The following is a 20084-nucleotide window of genomic DNA, read 5'->3' as shown; positions in this document are numbered from 1 at the left end:
GTCACTGACCCAAGAGATATATCTATCTCGGACAGACACATGCTGTCGACATTACGCAGTTTTTAAAGCAGAGTTAACTTCAAATTAAAACTGAGCAAACACCTTCGACAAGAATTAAAATATCGGGTAGAGTGCACAGCTCAACCCGCTCTGAATCAACGTTCTGTGCCGCCTGCAGAGAATGTGTGTATGCACAGGGCCCTGCAAAAACACATTGTGAAAATATCAGGGCAAGAAGGGCTCTATTGTGTCGTGGAGGCAGAATGTAGCTCTTATTCTCCTGCTGCTGGACCGGGGGCATGGGGGTGACATCAGCACAAAGACAAAAATGTAATGTGAGGCATCTCCAAAGCTAGCTTCAAGGCTAGACCACAAGCCGCTCTTTATACCCGCACTCTCTCACTTTTCAGCAACATCTGATAATCGGGATGTGACCAACAGATGACCTTTCACTCGTTGCTTACTAAGATAAGTCACAGCCAACATTGTTACACCAAACTGACTCAAATAGGTGTCCTAGCAAAATGAAAGCTTGTCTGCTTGCTGCTTTCACATTGGCCAGCGGTTAGCACATATCTCTGAGGTTAATCACGACAGAATGACTCAGGGAAGAGTAATTCAATTATTCTGATGGTGTATTGGCGTTTCGATCGGGCCAGAGACTAAAATGGCTGACCAAGTGTTCCTGACTGCTGAGTGCCATTAAGCAAAAACCTGGTCAGTAAAGCACTCGATTTTACACAAACTTATACATACACACTCAATCTATCTAAGAAGAAATAGAATAAAAAATTAAAAAGTGAAGGAACAGCTGCTTATTCTGGACCTTTTTTTGAATTAAATAAATGAACAGAAAATATTTCCTTACCTGATGTAAATCACCATCATCTACGGTGAAAAGGTTCTGGTTCTCTCCAAGGCTCAATCTGAAAAACAGACATACATTATTTGGATTATCATTACATTGAGAATTGTAGGTATTCTCTAGAACATGATATTTGATACTATTTATGAACTGATTCTGGATTACGTGTCTTTTATTCGTGTGTTAAACCTCCCTGGATCCAACCCAATTCTTAATTTCAATTCATACCCTTACTGCATATTTAACCATATGATCAATTCAATCGAATAATTAAAAATTATTATAAACATATAATGGTATCCGATAGAATGTACATTTAAAATTGTTTTATTTGATTCTACATCTACTATTATTTTAAGATCTTTTCGATCCTTCATTAAATACAACACTCTTGCAGGCATTTGTACTATTTGTGTTTCACACCCGGCCTGTTAGGCTGTTGTACTCGCCAGTTTGTCGGTTTCCAGCAAATTCAGCTGCACAAATTCAAACTTGCTACACACAATAGCAGCTTGCATGGGAATTCCTGAGGTCTGTTCGATCCATTAATGTATGCTGCGGTTGAATGTCATCAATTATGAATGAGAAACACACAAGATTCACAGAGAGCTGGTACAGAAACATGGGAACAGTACTGGATTGTAGTAGCTTGAATATCTTTAACATAATGTGTGAAGACTGGGCCATGCAGTCAGCTGTAAGCTAGTTTAGTGTGAAGCAGAAGTTGATGCAGAATAATCATTACACTAGAGTGCTGAATTCAATCAGGGATAAGCAAATTATTTTAAGATAATTGAGGACATGAGGTCAAGTTTAAGTTGACAAGAGTTCAACTTAAACAGAAGCAGAAGGGTACATACAATGACAGGGAAAAAAAGCCTGCAATCTGCTATAGGTGAGGATATTCTACTTCCTCAACCTTTAGGTGTCAGGCACTTAAGACCATATGTGTGGATACTGCAGTGGGGGCCTCTTCCCCTTTAAGGCCCAGGTATTCAGCAGTGTGTTGACCCTGCCAGTGAGTTCATACCATAAGCAGACCCATATAGCCTCTCCTCCAGAGCCCCTGATCACGAGCCTGCTGAGCTGCCGCCTCAGTTATGTAAGATTACATAACACCAGGTCTGTCTGAGTAATATTTCATAACCTGGGGGTCCGACTACACTGGCATTACCATCAAATCCCCTTAGGAGTGGAATCAAAGGTGCTAGGCAGGTCTGGCAAAGTAAAAGTCAAATTTGAAAACAAATAAGAGCAAGTTGCGGGCACTAAGGGGACTTGTCTGTCCTAATCTTTTCTCTGTCTTTAGCTGTCAAGCGCAGACGTTTGGTTCAGGAAAAAATTTGACATCATCGACTTTTCTCTTCATTTTCTTGAGAGCTAAAGTGGAGGTCACGGAAAGGTCAAGCCAGGGACGCTACTAAACAAAAGCATCCTCCCCCCTTGGCTTATCACAGAATGCAGTGATGCTGTCTGCCCATAAATGTCATATCATTGTGTATTAATCAAATCATTGCATATGAATTCATCTAGCACACACTTAAGACACTGAACATTATTGAAGAAGTAGGCCAGTAACTGTTATCTAACGGCATCGGCTATACAATTGGCTTCTGTCTTATTTATATCTACAGAACTTTTTTTTTTTTTTTTTTTTTTTTTGAATCTGCACTGTTTTTAATCAAAACTTTTTAGAAGACCACGTCCTCGCATAAATTCAGTGATCTGACCTCATTCACAAACACATAATAAAGAGAGATTTTAAACCAGACAAAAATTCCAAAAACAAGCAGAATCAAAAGCGGTTTCAGAGCTTATCGTTTACACATTCACACCATAAAGAACACTGACGGCGGAGGAAGACACACATGTGTGCACTTCCCTCGGAACGATACCAGTGAACAATCTCGGAAATAGATAACAACTGTGGCAAGTGATAGAGAAAATGTGGGCAGAGATAACAGGATGCTATATAAATAAAAAACAGAAAAGGCAGATATAAAACAAAGGATAGGAAAAAAGAGAAAGAAAAGAGATGCCAAGAGATATCTGAGGCGGATACCACGGGAGAAAAGGTACTCGATGGAGGTTACAGCAGATGGACTGCAAATGGACGATAGCAGGCTTGCGCTATATATCGCATGCCTCTGTCTACTCCCAAGCGTTATGTCCACTGTACAAAGAGTACAATAATGCATTCATGTAATCTCTTACTGTCGACATCTTCACATCACGGAATTGCACAAAAGCCTCCATCTTTACCTAACTTCACCACATCAGACAAAAGTAATCTCTGCCAAATGCGAAGGTTGTAAAAATGAAAAACTTGTTGAAACTGACTCCAGTTTTTTATTTAGCTTACATTCTCGAATAAATCCGCCCTTATCTTTTGTTGACACCGAATCACATCTTGGACAGCGGGTTTTGTCTTTACAGGCGGACCAACACATAAACTGGGGATACCCGGATGAATGGATGGAAGATGGGATAGAAAAAGGGAGAAAGCATGGGAGGAGTAAAAAATCTAATGAGTAGAAGAAGAAAACCCGCAGTACTTACAGTGTTTTCACCTCTTCATTTCGCCTCATTTTGACACTTCACCTTTCATTTCTGTGTATTTTATAACTAACACCATCGCACACTCATTCCCTGAATATGAAACATGAAACGTGATTGTGCAAATCCACGCATGCGTAAGCAGGAGTGACCGTCTGCTGCTGCCGGCTCCTTTAACTCTAAATCACACCCCAACATACTAACACACACATGCACAGACACACAGATACACATGACTAATACAGATAGATACACACACAAATGCACACACCCTGCCTCCTTCATGTGCTACCCTCCCATACTTGGGCCCCCTAAAACTGTGTGCACTCAGTGATCCCTTTCCAAAGCCCTCATCTAAATGTGAGCAGAGGTAATCCTTCAAGGAGAGGCAAAGAGAACAGCGATAACCCATGATAAAGAGGAGCTGAAGGAGGAAAGAGAGAGACAGTGAAAGAGGGAGAGAGGTGGAGCGCGAGATGGGATAGACGAACAGGATGGGGGGATTAGCAACCTAGGGAACACGTTTTTCAAACAAGAAAAAAAAAGACGAGAGTTGAAAAATGAAGCGAAGGCAAGGCGGGGGAGAGGAGAAGGCTTTAAAGAAAAAAGGAAAGGCAGAGAGGATGCATGTATGAGAAAGGAAAAGGACATGTACACACAGTATACTCACAGATGAGTGAGAGGGTGACCGGAGAAGTGATGAAAAATCATGTCAAAAAACAAAAATGAGAGGCGACCAGAGACGGCGAGTCTGAGTTTGGTGAGAAGTCCTGTTTCTTCTCATTCTGGAGTTTTGTTTTTTCTCCTTTTTCCCGCGATTTTGCCAATTCCTATCCAGCCGTCCCTCCTTCCTAAGTCTATCCCCTACTGGTCCCCCTTCTCCTCTCTTCCCCCTCCCGTTTTTCTTGCCAGTGCCGGTACTCTTTCTCCTCTCTCTCTCTCTCTCTCTCTGTGTCTTTCTCACTTTCTTCCGCAGACCATGCTCTCCATTTTCCCCTCATTCTTTGCCTCTGTCCCCTTCATCTGTCCATTCATCGGACACTCTTTTCTCTTTCTTCAACCCTCAGCTCCCGCTTCACAATACAGATGAGATAAAAAAAAAAAAAAAAAGGTTTCTAAACAGAAGTCGAGTTTTGAGTTGAAAAACCAAAAATACTGCAGATGAGAAAAAACTGTTTACAGGAAAGGACAAGAGGTTTGTGGCATGCAGTCTAACGCAGAGACAATCCACGGCCTGCGTTTTTCTGGGGCGCCACGCATAGTAGGGGTGAAGCGTCTGTGTCGCGTTGCCTCCGTACATGAGGGCATAACCAAAAGCAAAGAATGGCAAGCAAAAGAAAAAAGAGGAAAAAACCGAGCTTGTTGCAGTCGGTCTCCAGTGAAAGTGGATAGTAAGCGCGCGTGAGGGGAAGGAGTAGGAAGGAGTCCGGGGTGTGTGCATGTGAGGTGGGAGGGGAGAGAAAGGAAAGCCAGCGAGAAGAGAGAGAGAGGGAGAGAGAGAGAAAGAGAGAGACCGGGGGGTTCATGGAGAAATATCCAAGAGGGAGGGATAGAGGAGGAGTGTGTCGGTGGGGAGAGGAAAGAGGAGGGGGCAGGAATAGGAATACATTTTTTTTCCTTTACACTCACGGTATTCGAATTTTGGGCTTTTCATTTTTTCACACCCCCATTCCACTGCTAATACCTTCTCTTTCTGTGAGAAGAAAATAGAGAGGAAGAAAGAAGAGGAGAAAGAGCTACTGTGTGCTTTGTCTCCCGCCCCTGCCGTTCCTTTTCCTGGTTTCCTTTCTGCTCCGACTCTCCTCTATTCAGCCTATTTTCTGCACGTGCACTTGAACTCTAAATCCTGTCTGCTTTCCCCTCCCCTCTCTCTCTCTCTCTCTCTCTCTCTCTCTCTCTCTCTCCTAGGCAGAGGCTTGAAATAGTGCTAGCAGGCAGGAGAGAGCAAGTGGGAGGGAAAAGGAGAGGGTGAGGGGGACAAAAAAGGGGAGAGAGATGTTGAGAGGGGGGGAGGGGAAGAAGCTTAGACGGGCTGACAGAGAGCACAGGGCTGCTCTGTGTGTATGTGTCTATGTGTGTGTGTGTGTGTGTGTGTGTGTGTGTGTGTGTGTGCGTGCGTGCGTGTGTGTATGAGTAGGTGTGTGTGTATTTGTGTGTATTTGTCTTCGCATTTGTAAACACACATTCATCTACCTAGGCTTTACATGCAGTGGTTCACATGCTGGAGGTAATCCACATATGATGTTAGCCTACATACCAGAGAAGAATTACATGACTTTTTGGGGACAAGGAAAGAAATAATTAAAACAGCAGTATTTTCTGTATTTTCAGTATGTAGAGTGTCAAACTGCATTTATAAGAAAGTACTAACATTAAGCAATGCTTTGGAGACAATATAATATGATCAGTGCAGCAAGGAATGAATGAATGTTGAATGTTTTCACTGTTAATTAATCCAACTATCATTTTGTCAGTTAATCATTACAAATCAAAAAACCAAAACCAAAAGGGATTTTTTTAAATATTTGACTAATCTTAGCTTTAACACATCTACCATAATATTTATTTAAAATTTCAGTGCAAGCCTGTCGTGACGTACACACATCAGCAAACGTTTTACATTTTATACTCTAAATGATAAAGTGCATAAAATAATCTGCCGACTTGTCAACAGTAATAATAAATGGCAATTCTCATTGTATTTAACCTGCCAGTGTCAAACAGGTGTTTTAGTGTCTCAGATACTGTGAAATTAAAAATCTATTTTTAAATTACAATTAATCTAATGACAATTTAGCATTTTTTTTATATTGCAATTCAATTTACAGGTTGTCTGCAAATACTGTGAGAGGTAGACAGAGGGCGGAATGAATGAAAAATTAAAATGAAAGTTATGAGAATTTAATATGATGTCAGAGAGAGGTCCGAACAGAGGAGAAGGAAGCCAGGTCATGGGAAGTCAAGAAAGAAATGTGCTGAAAAACTGATCACCTTGCTTAGGTAGCTCTGTCTATATGCTGTCTTTACACATAACTACATTTGTGACAGGATTACGAGCTTTTATTTATGAAATACTGATATTAGTCACTGCATACTGCTTTGTTTTCCAAGGACAGCAGTCACTTTGGCAAACAGAGCCCTGGACAGGAGACTGAACCTAAAGAAAATGGCATATTCTGCCCTATTGTGGCAAACAGCTTTCACAGCTTTCTTCAATAGGAGGATCGTGATTACTGGCAGTGTTTGGATTGCTTTTAAGCTACAAACATATTTCATTCAAGGGAGTAAAGACAGGTGAGTGGGTGAGGGCTACTAACCCTTCACTGGTGGTGTCTTCCTCACTGAGCTGCTTTCTCCTCTCCTGCTGACTGCAGCACACTTCCTGAAACAGAGAAATGGGCAAGAGAAGTGAAAAAGATGCCACAACTTTACCCTCTGCTGAGACACTGTGGACGGGATTTAACAGGGATAGCTCACATCCAGCATCAGAGTGGAAAACCTCAGTGTCAACATTGTTTAACCATCACTTTTACACATATATGAACCATACCGTGCGATTAAAATATAAATGGAGAATATTACCGTTAGTGTTCGAGTTACTTTGGTTTAAGGGCAGGGATAAGCAGGAATTTGCAGCTGTTGGTGAGGTTAATTCAGGCTACGGTATCATCATCCTTTCCAAATGAGGGCAGTCTCCCTCCCTCCCTCCTCAGCATCCTTTCTTTTGCTGCTTCACCGCATTAGCTGCCATCGGCTAAACGGGGACTAAACTCCATCCCAAACCTGACCACCTGGCCGTCTGCTTAACAGGGTATATGAAAAGTAAGACACTGGTTATTACTGGATGTTATGAGAGCTGTATATATGGGTAGCTGTCAGAGGCGTTACGTCTTGCCTGCCACCAGTTACAGTTACTTTAGCTAGCTAGCTAGTGGCTAACGTTAGCAAAAAATGTCACAGCTCTACTCCGACTGTTCCAACGGCGCATTAGGCTCCGAGGCCACTCTGAGAGCATTTAAAATTCAATTTTAGACTCACCTTTGTTTCCAATTTGCCTTTTTAGATGCCCAGTGTCACGGTGAAAGATGTCAACCAGCAGGAGTTTGTCAGGGCTCTCTCAGCTTTCCTCAAAAAGTAAGTAAAGCTGAAAAACCAGCCTTACAGCTGCATGACTGGTTGGTATCCACCTGTCAATCATTCAGGCTGACGGTGAATGTAAGTAAAGGGCAAAAATAAAGAGTTGACTTTAATGTGATGAGAAAATGCATTGCATTTTAATTTAAAATTGGAGTTTCTTTATTAATGATTGAAAGATAAACTTTTTGATGAAAAGTGATTTTTTTTTTTAACGTTACCTTGTGAAATAAAAAAGTGAAAAGCAGCAGTTAAATTTTATTTCATGAGCATATTGACCACAGCTTTAAAAATCCCATGGTTTACATATATCTTTCTGTATTTATTCATGTCTTTATTGATTCCAGAATCACTTATTTTAAATTTTAAACATGTGAGATCTCTTTCTACTCATACTGCCTCATTCAATCTTCAGGCTCATCTCACCTAAATTACATAATAAATAAGCCTAAATGTTGATATTTCAGGGAAAAAAACATTAATAAATATGTAAATAAAATACATACAGTATGTGTTGAATAAATCCTTTCTTCCTGTGCCATATGTTGTTTGAGCTAATGGCCCGTCAGTTGATTCATCACATCAACTGATAATTGATTTTTCAGGTCTGGCAAACTGAAGGTCCCAGAGTGGGTTGACACAGTGAAGCTTGCCAGGCACAAGGAGCTGGCACCCTGTGATGACAACTGGTTTTACACCAGAGCAGGTTGGTCACACTGGAAGTGTTTCATCAGTTCATCTGCAGCAGCTGTAACAAAGCTAAAATGCCAAAAATCTGTATATTCCAGCTTCTTTAATATTAGGATTTGCAGCTTTTCTTTATCTGTCCCTGTGGGATTTTGTTTACTGTTGGATTGCAACATCTTGGGTTCTGGGCATGTGTCCATGTTTCCTTGCATTTTAAAGACAAAACATTTTACCAAAAAATTAGTGAAATTAAATGTTTTTCAGCATTTCCTTCCTTCCTCCCTCACACATATATAGACATTTTTAAGATCAACCTGTTTATATAAAGATTAGTTTCCCACTGATCATGTGATTTTACACTAAATAAAACAACTCTGTGTCTTGAGATGTACATCAAATGTGATTTCACCAACATCAAATGAGTGAAATACATGTAAAATTATTTACATTTTCCTAGACACCCCTGTGATCATCACAAGGACTCCTGCTGGTCTCTGGACCCTATTTCAGGAACCCATGTGATAAATGATAATACTCCTTGTGTAATATTGGCCCGTCCTATGAGGTTTTCCACAACTGGTACAGTATATACTGTAAAAGCATATGCACACAATCCTCCCTCAGCTGCTGTGTATGTTATCTACTCAGGTTTATTGACCTAACAATAGCATAAGAAGAATTTCACACATTTGATAAGTTGGAATGTTTGATTTCATGTCTTTTGGGTGAACAAGTCAAGAGCGTTTCAGATGATAAAACAGGGACGTATTGCAAAGTAAAGTATATACTGTTTGTACATTTCACCAGCATCCACAGCCCGTCACCTGTACCTTCGCGGAGGGGTGGGCGTGGGCTCCATGATCAAGATCTACGGAGGGCGTCAGAGGAACGGTGTTTGCCCTGCCCACTTCAGCGTGGGCTCCAGGAATGTGGCGAGGAAGGTCCTCCAGGCTCTGGAGGGCCTCAAGATGGTAGAGAAGGACCCCAGTGGGTAAGAGAAGTGGATGCTGGGTATGAGACTGTAAAGTGGTGACCTGAATAAGTAATGGATGATTGTTTAATTAACATTTGCTTACAGTGGACGGAGACTTACTCCTCAGGGTCAGAGAGATCTTGATAGGATCGCAGGTCAGGTGAGTTGTTACTGCGGCAACTGCAGTTTATATGTATGTATATGCATGAGCCAATAGGGACATTTTATTGTTATCCTGTCCTACGTGATCTCTGTATATATTATTTCAGTAATTACTTAAATGAAAGTGAACTATGATCATACTTTAAGTAGCAGCGAAACACTCAGTTTTAGTTTACATGCATTCATAAAATGTGTTCAAATCCAGATTGCAACCCCTTTGTGCATCATGGGTAAGGTTACATTTAATTTTTTTCTGGTCTAGAAGACAATTTATATGATTTTGTCAAGAAAAAGGCAAAGAAGTATAATTATAGTGAACTGATAGTATTATAAAGTAACAAATAAATAAGTATACAAATAATTTACTGACTCAAAAAAGTAGATATAGTTTTAAATTACTTGTCATAATGTTTAACTGAAAATATTTATTTTAAAACACATTTTAAACAAAACGGTAAGAATACTTTGCCACCATGTCCAGTCCTCAAATGAGTGGCTCCCTCTTGTGTTCTGTGTCAGTTATTGCCATAATGACAATGATTAAACTAAAACTGCTTTAATGTTTGTATTTAAGTAACTAAGTTACATGTTTACATTCATGCCATCCCTAAATATTTTCTATGACCAGTGCACATGCTTTCCTGTTTGATATGGCGGCATGACTATCCCTCCTGCTCTCTCACTCTTTATCTCTGTATGTTTAGGTTGCCTCAGCAAACAAGAAACAGCGAAGTTTACAAAGCGCCATCTGAGGAATGCATGCAAAGAATCCAGACGAGTGAAATGCAGTTATGCCTTACTGCTTATTTACTCAAGTTCGCTTGTTTCCCTTATCACTCCAGTGCCCACATTACAAAAGGCACTTCATAGAGATGTGTCTATAGTATGCATGTGTCTATAGTACTGTAAGAACAAATTAAAGATTATACATGGATGTTTGGCAACAGTTTTAGGTTTCTTTGTCATTTGAAATTCATTATGAATTTCATGACAGCTGTGGTGTTGCGACAGCAAAACACAGAATGGGCACAGGAAGAATGCAGTATTTCTAAGCAAGAGCATTTTAATGTTGTTTTGACAACAACTGTGAAACTCAATGTAAAAAAGAAAGAAATGGATGTTAATGTATATTTTTATTAATTTATTCAATTCTTTGTCTTCAGTGTTGGTTACAGAATATTATGCTCAAACATTTTATTTATGAGATGTATATGAATGACATGATAATACAGAAGGTGTTCTGATTAAACTGAGTCTGAATACTGAATATGGTGTTGTAGTGTTAGCTTGCATGTGGATGTATGGGTGACTGTGTGTCTTTAGTTGTTTCGCATAACAGTGCTGATCCAGCTGTTGTAGCGGCACACACGGGCGTAGACACTGGGGTGTCCCTGCATGGCACAGTCATACCCCCAGGACACGACTCCCTGCAGCTGACTATTACACACCAGAGGACCACCGGAGTCTCCCTGCAAACACAGGCAGAGAAAGAACAGGGGTTTAAATGTTACTGTGAGTGCTCAGTTAATACATAGCACATTCTGTAACTCAAGAACAATAGAGTAACATAACACCAGGCCGAAAAGAAGTGTTTTGCTGCCCTCTCTGGTCGAGAGTCTCAAGCCTGTTTCACCTTTGGGTGTGGTCAGAAGTTTGCTTTGTTGCAACTGTAACCACCCAAGAGAGTTTTCACGGGGTCCTGGTCTACACATGTGCGTCACAGCAGCAAGGTGACAGGTTAAACCTCTACAGGTCAGCGAAAACAAGATTTTAAGGTGGTGTTAAATTACTCTTTAAGAGCCGACAAAGTACATTCACAGAATTAACTTGTCAATCCTCAAAACCAGGAGGGTTTTCTTTCACAGCATAAGTAAAAAATAAGAATATTGCACTATAGTAAATTTTATGGGAACAGTTTATAGATAAAATAATCAGATGGACATGACTGTTGTCATTAAATACCCAACAAATAAAGTCATCACGTAGATTCAAAGTTCCTGTGAATCCAGTGCTGCCATAAAGCTGTTGTATACACTGATTTGCAACATTGCCCACAATGACCTAATACAACCAAAGATATTAAACTGATAGCTAACAGACATACTCAGCCAATAATATATTAATATCAACAATGTATTATGATAAAAACCACTATGTCGGCAGATATTAGCCACATAATGTAATACTGGTGTAGGTGGTTGTGAGTTGGATATTCAAAGTCAATTACTCATAGAAATAAAATGTCTTACTGTTTCATATTAATGTACCGTTTAATGATTATAGTGTTACACACTGAGTATCCTCCCATATATGCTTTTATATGATCCTTTCACTTCATTTCAATTACACTGATCATAAAGCATTAAATAAACTAGAAGAGGAAACATGATCAGATGGTAAATATGTCTCTTGCAATACTGTTGCATCTTCTTCCTGCATTCACAGTGGCAGTGGTGTAGGGGTAATTCCATAAGTGGGTATCAGAGTAGATAAATGCATAATTTGCATTTAAGAAAGAAGCATAACCAAGGCTCAGTGAAAAATAAGGGCTGTACTGTGTACTTTTGTGTGCTCAGTACCACACCCCTGAGTCACAGACTGCTTGCACTGCGGGAAGGTGATGCACCGTCATCTACCACCTGACTCCCTGCGTGTTCACTGTGGTTTAGTCCAACTCACTTGGCAGCTGCTGGCGCCTCCTTGCATGAATCCGGAGCAAACCATGTTCTGGGTGAAGAGGTGGGGGTAGGCGTTCCTGCAGATCCTGTCATCGATGATGGGCTGCCTCAGGCACTGCAGCCTGTCGGGGAAGTTGCCTGGGGAGCAGGAAGGCAAGTCTCAGTTTCTGGACCAACTAGTATGTAAATACTATAATTTCCTCTGTATCACATGGATATTATGAGATATCAAGTATGATATGAGTAATGTTGTGATGAGTTGATTAACTAATTTGTAGATGAAAAGTTTATTTACTCCCACTTTGGTAATTAATCCTTAATTTATCAGGAACAAATGCCAAATGTTTGGTGGTTGCCAGTTTGTGAAGATTTGCAGCTTTCCTCTTTTTTTCAAATCGTTGTAAACTACAGACACTTGGTTTTGGGGCCGCTGGTCGAACAAAATGCAATATAAAGATGTCACATTGGGTTCTGGGAAATTCATTTTCTGATATTTTATGGACTAAACACTTACTTGATTAATCAGTACCACTGACACTAAAAAATAAATAACAATCTGTAGCAGCTTTAATTTGTTGCAGGCCTAAATTATGAGACATAGAGATGCATGTCAGCGTGCACGGCTGTATGAATTAAATGCACTTTTTCTATGTTAAAGAGCTATTTAGTATTAAACCTGGCTTGAACCTGGCTGGTTATAGCAGTACATTCCTTTAATTAATAAGGCTTGTCTTTTATGATCTGAACTCATTCAGACCCACACAATGACATGGTTAGGCTCTTCCAGCTGCTGTCTATCAGTTGTTTTCTTTACCTCAGTGCAGAATGAGTCACAACCTACATCATCATTTTTGACCACATTTACAACCTCAACCACCCCACTTCTTTGTGTCTGAGCTTTCAGACTCAACTTACTGCCGTTGGCGGACATGTTTCCCCACCCGGACACCAGGCAGTTTTCGTCGGCCACGGGGCAGCGAGTGGGCAGGGCCACAGTCTGGACGTAGCTGTTGAGGGTGGCGGGGCGGCTCAGTTTGATCAGCATGATGTCGTTGTCCAGGTTGTAGCTGTTGTACTGTGGGTGCTTGATCATCTTGGCGCCATCAATCCACTGCTCGGTGCCCTCATTCACAGCGATGTTGTGCTCACCAAGACGGACCTGGATACGACTGGTGGAGGCAATGAAAGTTAAGTTAGTTTCATCATGTCATCACGTCATCATGAGCCTATGAAACATTTTCTCGGAGTGTTTTCATTTTCAAAGCAACATCTATCAATAGTTTGCTAACATTAGCCACCATAAGCTGCTGGTCATACCAGAGCAAGTAAGGCTGAAACAGCCAAACCTGTGAGTGCATTGAATTGAGCAAGGATGTGTTTTATTTCTCATAAATTCAATTTAAAATTGGTAACAAAAAGATTGTGTTATTTCATCTTCCAAAGATCACACAGTCGTGCTTTAAATATTGCACAAATTAATCTACACTTGTTTAACTTTGGAAATTAGCACAAGCAGTTGGGAGATTTTTAAGGAGCCTTTTTTTGCTGTATTTTAAATCATGCAACAGTGTCTTAGGTCTGTAAGTACAGTATGTACAAGTCATTGGGCAAACTACACTCAGCTGCAAACCAATAAAACCCTGGTATTAATGCATTATCAAAAATGATCCCAGTGCTTTGCTATGATTAAATTCAAAGTCGCCGTCCTTTCAAAAGTGTGTTAAGCATGTGCAGAGTTTGCTCTTTTCACATTAATCTGCTGAAAGGGGAAAATTTTTTCTGGGCTCAACTTAAATCTCAGTTTAAAACGTGTTGGTGCATCACAACTAGTTTAGGAGCCAATGCAACTTAAACAAATGTGATGAGGAAACTTCCAGTGCACTTACACTGGGAACAGACTTTTCTTTTGTTAAACTTTTCAAATGAAACATATTCAGAGGCAGAGTATTTTTGTATGTCTTAAACGTGTCTGGAGGTGGTCTTTGATGTATATTTTGGAGAATATCATTTCCTGCACTTACGACTTGTAGCAGTGAGCAGCGGACACCACCCACTGGCTGGAGATGAGGGATCCACCACAGAAGTGGTATCCAGCGTTCAGAGACACCTGGTATTGGACAGAGTGTTTGGGACACTCATACCCTCCAACAATCTTATCATCCTCAGCTGCAGCAACTGAAACAGCAAAAAATGTATAATATGACATGTGGAAAAACCCCTAGGAACACTCAAAAAAACAAAAACAAAAAAATCTCCAGAAAATATAACAGAGTGGAACTTGAATAAACTTTTATAGTAATGAAACAAGTGCATTAGAATAAATTTACCACATTTATATTTCAAAAACAGAAAAGAAGAATAAAATTTGTTAGTCTCTTACACGCTGCTCCAAGCAGAGCAAGGAATACCAGGGCCTTCATGGTCGTTGAATGTAAGAGAAAGCCCACACTGAAACTCCTTTTATACACCTGTCTGGCATTTTACATTCCCAACTTTCTCAAGGTCAGGAAAGTAAAAGGCAAAACTGTTCTGGGAAGGAGCCATATGGCTGAAAGCAACAGCAAGACCTTGCGATAAAAACCACCAGGTCACTTAAGGGAATTTCTGATTTAAGTGTTCAACTGATAGTTATGCAACCAGCAATTATGTAATTTCAGTGACGATACATATATATACACACACACACACACACACACACACACACTGTGGAACTTAACACCAAAAACATCTTTACTGTCAGTTTTAGACTCAGTCATAAAACAGATGTTGCATCTCCTATAGCGTGTTTATTTGTCCAGAAATACAGTAGCGTACTTCAGCTGTGGTTATGCCTGATAGCAGTTCACAATTTGCAGGTGTCACTATTCTGTTTCTTCCTAATCCACAGAAAACCTGATAAGACTGTTGCAAAACTGCAGCAGCAACACAGGAGAAAATGCAGCGTAAGAGAAAGATGACTGTGTCCCCCAACCTGAGGTTCAGGAGCCCCTCAACGGGACATAAGATAAATCTCAGGGACATATGCAGCCTTGATGAGTAAGCATTGCTCAGATATAAAAGGTAACAAGGGTGGTCACAAAGGGTGGAAATGAAGGTTGTATATGTATTAAGCATCATTAAGTTAAACTGTTTATGCCCCTCTTATACAAACCAGTGTTAAAACGTGAGGTTGCATGTTTTTGAGTTGAACTACCTGCTTCAGACTACTTCACTTGAAGAAGCAAATCTATACAGAATGTGAGAAAATAAAAAAACAGAATAACAAAAACACACAAAAAACTATATCTACTTCTTGTGTATTTCCTACCCAAGTAATAATCTCACAATCCCCAATAGGGGTCCTGACCCCAGGTTGCCACTAGTTAATAGCATAGTTCTTAAGTTTACAGTTAATTAGCCAAAACCAAAGCAGTCTAATACTTTTTGCCATTTGACTATATGAATTAGATGAAGTGAATACAAGCCGTCAACAGTGTGCAGGATTTTTTTTTTTTTTTTTTCCATAGGTATGATATCAGCATGAGGAACATAGATTTCAAAATATTTGTCTTCATTTTTTTTTTCTTTTTGCGTAGATGACTGAGTTTAAATGGCCAGTAGCTTATTTGTTTTTCTTGTATTTTTTCTCCTGACAATCTCTACCATCAAATGTTTACAAAAGTGAAATAGTCAGATTTTGATCAATTATCAAATTTGTCTTCCAGTTTTATGGCGTATTTGAATTAATCTAAAATTTGTAATATTGATGCATTGTGATGTATAAATGTTCATGTGTATTTATGTATGTTCACCTGAGAATCGCAAATTGTATTTAATTTAATTCATTCAATATATACTGAATGGAAAAAAAAAAAAAAAACGGGCAAAAGAAAATTCTGAACATTTCAAATTTTTATTGAACATAAATAAAAAAAAAAATTGCAGATAAAAAAATATTTAACAGGTTTAGAAATTCTTTATACAACTATGTACAGGTAAGGATTCATTGTGAGCCGATAAAGTAACAAAGCTTTGCGTGTCAAATTCAATTATTAATCCTAAAAAACAAAACATACATCCACAGCACTCAGCCTGAAGTTTAGGATCCTATCTACATCAATCAGCTGGGAAGGGATGCACGCAGGAATAAACGGGCACAAAAAAAAAAAAAAAAGAAAAAGTGGCCACATCTATTCACAAAATAATTGCAGGCATAATAGTAAGTCAGTGTTTAATAGTATTGATCTTGGTTGTTTTCATACCATAAAGATGTAATGATTGGAAAGATTGAACAATGAGGAAATGAGGAAGCATTTTTTCCACCAAATGTGTTGTGTAATTAAATTAAATCTTGCTTCATAACACCTTTGAGGTAGTACACCAGTGAAAGACAAAAACAGGAGGGAGAGGGTGCAAAACAGCTGCGGACAAAAAACCCCAAAAAACATTAACTTAGGATCATTACTCAGCAGTAGCTTCAGTTCTATTAGTCAGCCTTCACTTACAAACAGAAAGTTAAAAGTTCAAACACATTTATTTCCATCAGCTTGTTGAATATACATTTATTGTTCAAATATACAAAAATACAAAAAGATTTATAAGGGACTGAGTAGAGCAAGATCACTATATTCGGAAACTCCCTCATAGACCTTAAAATACACAAACGGCACAAATGAACAAATAAAGAACAGACTGTTATAGTGGGATAAAAGCATTTAGGTCACAGCATATCTGCCGTTACAAATAAAAACAAGACATTTCAACTGACTGAATGAGGGAAAAGGTTTGGGTGACTATATTAAAACTACCTTTTAGGGTAAATGTCACCAGCACCTGAAACATCATTGTCCCTGTGGTATCCAGAGTGACATTAAAACGTAGCTGCACAACAATGTACATGAGGTGCTTTGAGTCTAACATGTATATATTGTTCTGAAATAAAAACTTGTCCCGTCTGCTGGGACACCGGTGCTGCCAGAGAGGGTCTTGACAAAGTAAGGTGCTGAATGAAATTAATTCACCTCATCCTTCTCTGAGACCTTGTATTTACAAAGACACCAGCATAATAATGGATCCCTCTTTACACAGTAATAACTGCAATCAGGTTATTTTAGTTTGCACCGTCTGTAGCTGGCAGTAATCTTCTGGCTGTTGTCTAGCTCCGGTTGCAGCAGAGAGCTTGATGACAGATTTGGTAATGTAAAACTGAAAGAGTGTGGTGTATGAGATGGTCAAACAGTACATGAATCCAAGAAAAAAACAAAACAAAAAAAAAAAAAACAATCCAGCAGTCTGAAACTCTATAAATAGTCTTCATCCCGAGCTTTGACATATGGCTCTAATCTGGTTTCTGTGACTGTTCACATCACTTCAGACGACAGAGAATAAACAACTGAATTCTGCCCTCGCCCGGTTTTTAAATTAAGCTTCCAATGAAGTGAAGACTCAGTAGATCAGTTTGTGTGCATCAGCAACCTCACTCTTATGGCTACGTCACATCAGTCGCCTTCAACATCTCATAAAAGTCCACCTCCTGAATTCAAGTGCATTTAACAAGATGGCTATTGGTACGTACGTGGTGTGTGTGTGTGTGTGTGTGTGTGTGTGTGTGTGTGTGTGTGTGTGTGTGAGTGAGTGAGTGAGTGAGTGAATGAGTGAGTGAGTGAGTGAGATGCTGTACTAATTCAGGAAGCGTCGACAGCGTCTTGTCCCGCAGTTGCAGTGCAGCTTGTTGTCCTCGTCCTCGATGGGGAACTTGTAGTCGTAGGTGAGCTCTTCTCCCCGGTAGATCTTTCTCAGGGCAAAGATGACGATGTGCTTGCGGCCGTCTACGTTGATGACACGAGAGTAGCAGTTTGGCTCACATGAGTGGTTGATGAAACGAGCCGCGTTGCCTTGCATCGTCGCGTCCACCACGTCAAAGTCATCGATTCGGAACATGTAGCAGCCGATGCCCTGAGAGTGATTAAACAACAGACTTACAAAATGTTTCCACATTTTGACCACATTTAACTGCTTAACTGCACTTTGTGCAGTGGTTTGCTTTTGCTCAAAGCAACTATTATTCAGTCAGAGTCATTTGAAGTTCATTCTTTTTTCAAAAGTAGATATATGTTTACATTTTAACAGAAATGCTCAAAACGCACAGGATATCAGGAACAGCAGGTCACATCAGTGAAACACAAATGAACTTGCAAAATAATGAGGCAGGGACTGAATCCGAATGCTCACCCCCCGACTTGTGGACTGAACCCTGACACACTCTCTGGGCCGTGAGGGGTTGAACTGTACTGACAATTGAACAAGATATGTGCAGGAGTTTCTGCTTCACTTAGTCCAGAGATCGATATGTGCAGTACTGAGCCTCACCGTATCAATTAACTTGCACATCAAAAATATAAGATACAAATAGCCTCAGAAATAAATATGGGAGGCTACATTATTATTGTTAGTATTCCTTTCTTCTACATCATCTAATCTGCAATAAATCCGGGATTTTCAAAGACTTTCTCAGGGGAGTGTTGTAGATTTGAAGGGGGGAGAGTGCAGGAGGAGATAAAGGCAAATGTACAGCAGAGGCACAGGTGCATGAAGAATGTTCTAAAAACAACGGGACGATTGTCCACTCAATCCGCTCAATCCACTTTGGAATTATAGAAAAAGGACTTATAAACGCAGAACCTGAAAATCATCACATTTTGAGGTTTTCTTTTTTCCCCTCCAACCAGGAATTGCTGTTTGCTAATCATTTATAAATAGCCAAAAAGAGCAAAATTGGCACTTTTAATGGTGCCAATTTGCCAATATCTGAACAAATATTAGGTGTTTTCCTGGGGAACAGAAAGCTTTTGAGGATCTCAGTTCCTCCTACCTGCATTTCCCTGGAGGAACCAAGGTTTAACTTAAGTTCTGTGACTCTGATAGTCTGCAAAAGGTCCAGCTGAGGTCCCATGTGGACCTTGACATGCAGACTTCCCAGGAGCATTAAACCCATTAAAGTGCACTGGACATTGGAATTCAGCAACGATCTCTGTATGTCATGATGATGATTTCAAAATACAAAAGTGTGTATTGTGTTTAGTCACCTTGCTGTCATAATATTTCTCCCGCTTATCAGTGAGGACAGAGCGAATGACGGTACCAGCGTACTCTATCACCATCTCTCCCGCCTCGATGTTCCTCTTACAGAAAAGTCCACGCCCATGAATTTGAGATCTAAAAGAATCAAGGTAGGAAATATAATTGAGCACACATGGTGTGTTTTAAATTCATAAAATTTCTTTTCTGCTATTTGTTTGCCATTACCTGTAAACTCCTACTGCTTCTTTGGAGAGTTTCTCCAGGTGCCTGAATCTCATAGCCATGGGAAGCTCACTGCTGGTGGCCCGCCTGTCAGAGTGAAACAAAGAAAACGTGGCACTGAATCTGTCAAATTTTAAACTCATATTCAACATGGAGTGTAGTGGGTTACAATTCAAATGTTGAGGAGCAAGAAAGTGGCAAAACTGAAATGCTCTAACCTGGAAGATTTCAGTGGGAATTCATCTTCCTCTTCATCAAAGGGCCCTATAATGTCAGGGGGCTCTCTGTGCTGCGATGCCAGGAAGTTGAACATATCAAAAGTTGCTTTCCTAGTTAGGAAAAGAGGAAAGAAAAAATACAATTTATTTGAGGTGTAATTAAATCGCAGACAAGAAATAAAAATAAAGCCATCAACTAATAACATTTAAATAAACCTTATCAACAAGTTTATTTAAAACCAGTTTTAACAGAAAGTAACTGGGGCTGTGTTGGTACCGTGTGTAGATTTCAGCTCGGGCACTGCCACTCGGGTTGAGGGGAAGCTCTTCCTCGATGTCATCACACCGGTGGAAGCGGAAGCGGTGCTGTTTGCAGTTTGCGGCCCCCTGCAGCTGCTCCAGCAGGAAGATAACGGCGTCGTGGACGACACCGAGCACCCGCGGCCCGCTCATCCCACCCAGGGGCAGCTGCTTCAGGTGGAAGGCGGCTCGGGCTTCAAGGACACCGTCAATCACTGCACGCCAGGCGA

At 40.1% G+C, this 20084-nt stretch overlaps 3 protein-coding genes and 2 long non-coding RNA genes across 11 annotated transcripts in view; 2 read left to right on the top strand and 3 right to left on the bottom strand.

Annotated features, from left to right (window-relative positions):
* Window positions 1-7542, bottom strand: part of LOC130183543 (uncharacterized) — a 27716-nt gene extending 20174 nt beyond the window's left edge. Inside the window, exons 1-3 of one of the 3 annotated variants that reach the window (XR_008829845.1) lie at window positions 7460-7542; window positions 6739-6803; window positions 869-926 (exon numbers count right to left, since the gene is read on the bottom strand). This is a non-coding gene — a long non-coding RNA (uncharacterized LOC130183543). Of the gene's footprint in view, window positions 1-868; window positions 927-4091; window positions 4845-6738; window positions 6804-7003; window positions 7084-7459 lie in introns of those variants that run through there. The other 2 variants (XR_008829847.1, XR_008829846.1) reach the window with 2 other exon arrangements.
* Window positions 7108-10644, top strand: LOC130183541 (40S ribosomal protein S19). Of its 2 annotated transcripts, none has more exons than XM_056399090.1 (6): window positions 7108-7243; window positions 7485-7555; window positions 8161-8261; window positions 9050-9233; window positions 9321-9375; window positions 10082-10644. In XM_056399090.1, exons 2-6 carry the CDS (start codon window positions 7485-7487, stop codon window positions 10127-10129), a joined length of 459 nt encoding a protein of 152 aa, XP_056255065.1. In that variant the 5' UTR covers window positions 7108-7243; the 3' UTR covers window positions 10130-10644. The 2 variants fall into 2 exon arrangements, with proteins under 2 accessions (XP_056255065.1, XP_056255066.1); XM_056399091.1 differs by having other exon boundaries at window positions 7148-7232.
* Window positions 10504-14944, bottom strand: LOC130183539 (trypsin-3-like). The gene is made up of 4 exons (XM_056399089.1): window positions 14077-14944; window positions 12971-13224; window positions 12057-12193; window positions 10504-10846 (listed from the first exon to the last, which is right to left on the bottom strand). The coding sequence occupies exons 1-4, from the start codon at window positions 14259-14261 to the stop codon at window positions 10697-10699; spliced, it is 726 nt and encodes a 241-aa protein (XP_056255064.1). The 5' UTR covers window positions 14262-14944; the 3' UTR covers window positions 10504-10696.
* On the top strand, window positions 12191-19969 carry LOC130183542 (uncharacterized). 3 transcript variants are annotated; one of them, XR_008829844.1, is made up of 5 exons: window positions 12191-12234; window positions 13116-13242; window positions 14943-15115; window positions 19152-19263; window positions 19841-19969. It is a non-coding gene; the product is annotated as an uncharacterized LOC130183542 (long non-coding RNA). The 3 variants fall into 3 exon arrangements; XR_008829843.1 differs by having other exon boundaries at window positions 13116-13247; XR_008829842.1 differs by lacking the exons at window positions 12191-12234; window positions 13116-13242 and having other exon boundaries at window positions 14952-15091.
* kmt2ba (lysine (K)-specific methyltransferase 2Ba) overlaps window positions 16550-20084 on the bottom strand; it is a 28799-nt gene continuing 25264 nt past the window's right edge. For both annotated transcript variants that reach the window (XM_056399085.1, XM_056399086.1), the window contains exons 32-36: window positions 19832-20084; window positions 19555-19665; window positions 19340-19423; window positions 19120-19249; window positions 16550-17989 (exon numbers count right to left, since the gene is read on the bottom strand). In XM_056399085.1, coding sequence (XP_056255060.1) covers window positions 17714-17989; window positions 19120-19249; window positions 19340-19423; window positions 19555-19665; window positions 19832-20084 — 854 coding nt within the window. In that variant the 3' untranslated portion in view covers window positions 16550-17713. The remainder of the gene's footprint in view (window positions 17990-19119; window positions 19250-19339; window positions 19424-19554; window positions 19666-19831) is intronic.

Source organism: Seriola aureovittata, chromosome 16, assembly GCF_021018895.1.
Source record: "Seriola aureovittata isolate HTS-2021-v1 ecotype China chromosome 16, ASM2101889v1, whole genome shotgun sequence".
Classification (NCBI taxonomy): Eukaryota; Metazoa; Chordata; class Actinopteri; order Carangiformes; family Carangidae; genus Seriola; species Seriola aureovittata.
The sequence above is the reverse complement of the archived record's forward strand: the minus strand, read 5'-3'. Positions and strand labels throughout refer to the sequence as shown.

Excerpts from the sequence above, each read along its gene's own strand:
- LOC130183541 (XM_056399090.1), top strand. The coding sequence starts at position 7,485 with ATGCCCAGTGTCACGGTGAAAGATGTCAACCAGCAGGAGTTTGTCAGG. Across the intron at positions 7,556-8,160 it reads CTCTCAGCTTTCCTCAAAAA|GTCTGGCAAACTGAAGGTCC; the intron begins GTAAGTAAAGCT and ends TTGATTTTTCAG. Across the intron at positions 9,376-10,081 it reads TTGATAGGATCGCAGGTCAG|GTTGCCTCAGCAAACAAGAA; the intron begins GTGAGTTGTTAC and ends CTGTATGTTTAG.
- LOC130183539 (XM_056399089.1), bottom strand. The coding sequence starts at position 14,261 with ATGTCATATTATACATTTTTTGCTGTTTCAGTTGCTGCAGCTGAGGAT. Across the intron at positions 12,194-12,970 it reads AAACATGTCCGCCAACGGCA|GCAACTTCCCCGACAGGCTG; the intron begins GTAAGTTGAGTC and ends CCTGCTCCCCAG. Across the intron at positions 10,847-12,056 it reads GAGGCGCCAGCAGCTGCCAA|GGAGACTCCGGTGGTCCTCT; the intron begins GTGAGTTGGACT and ends CTGTGTTTGCAG.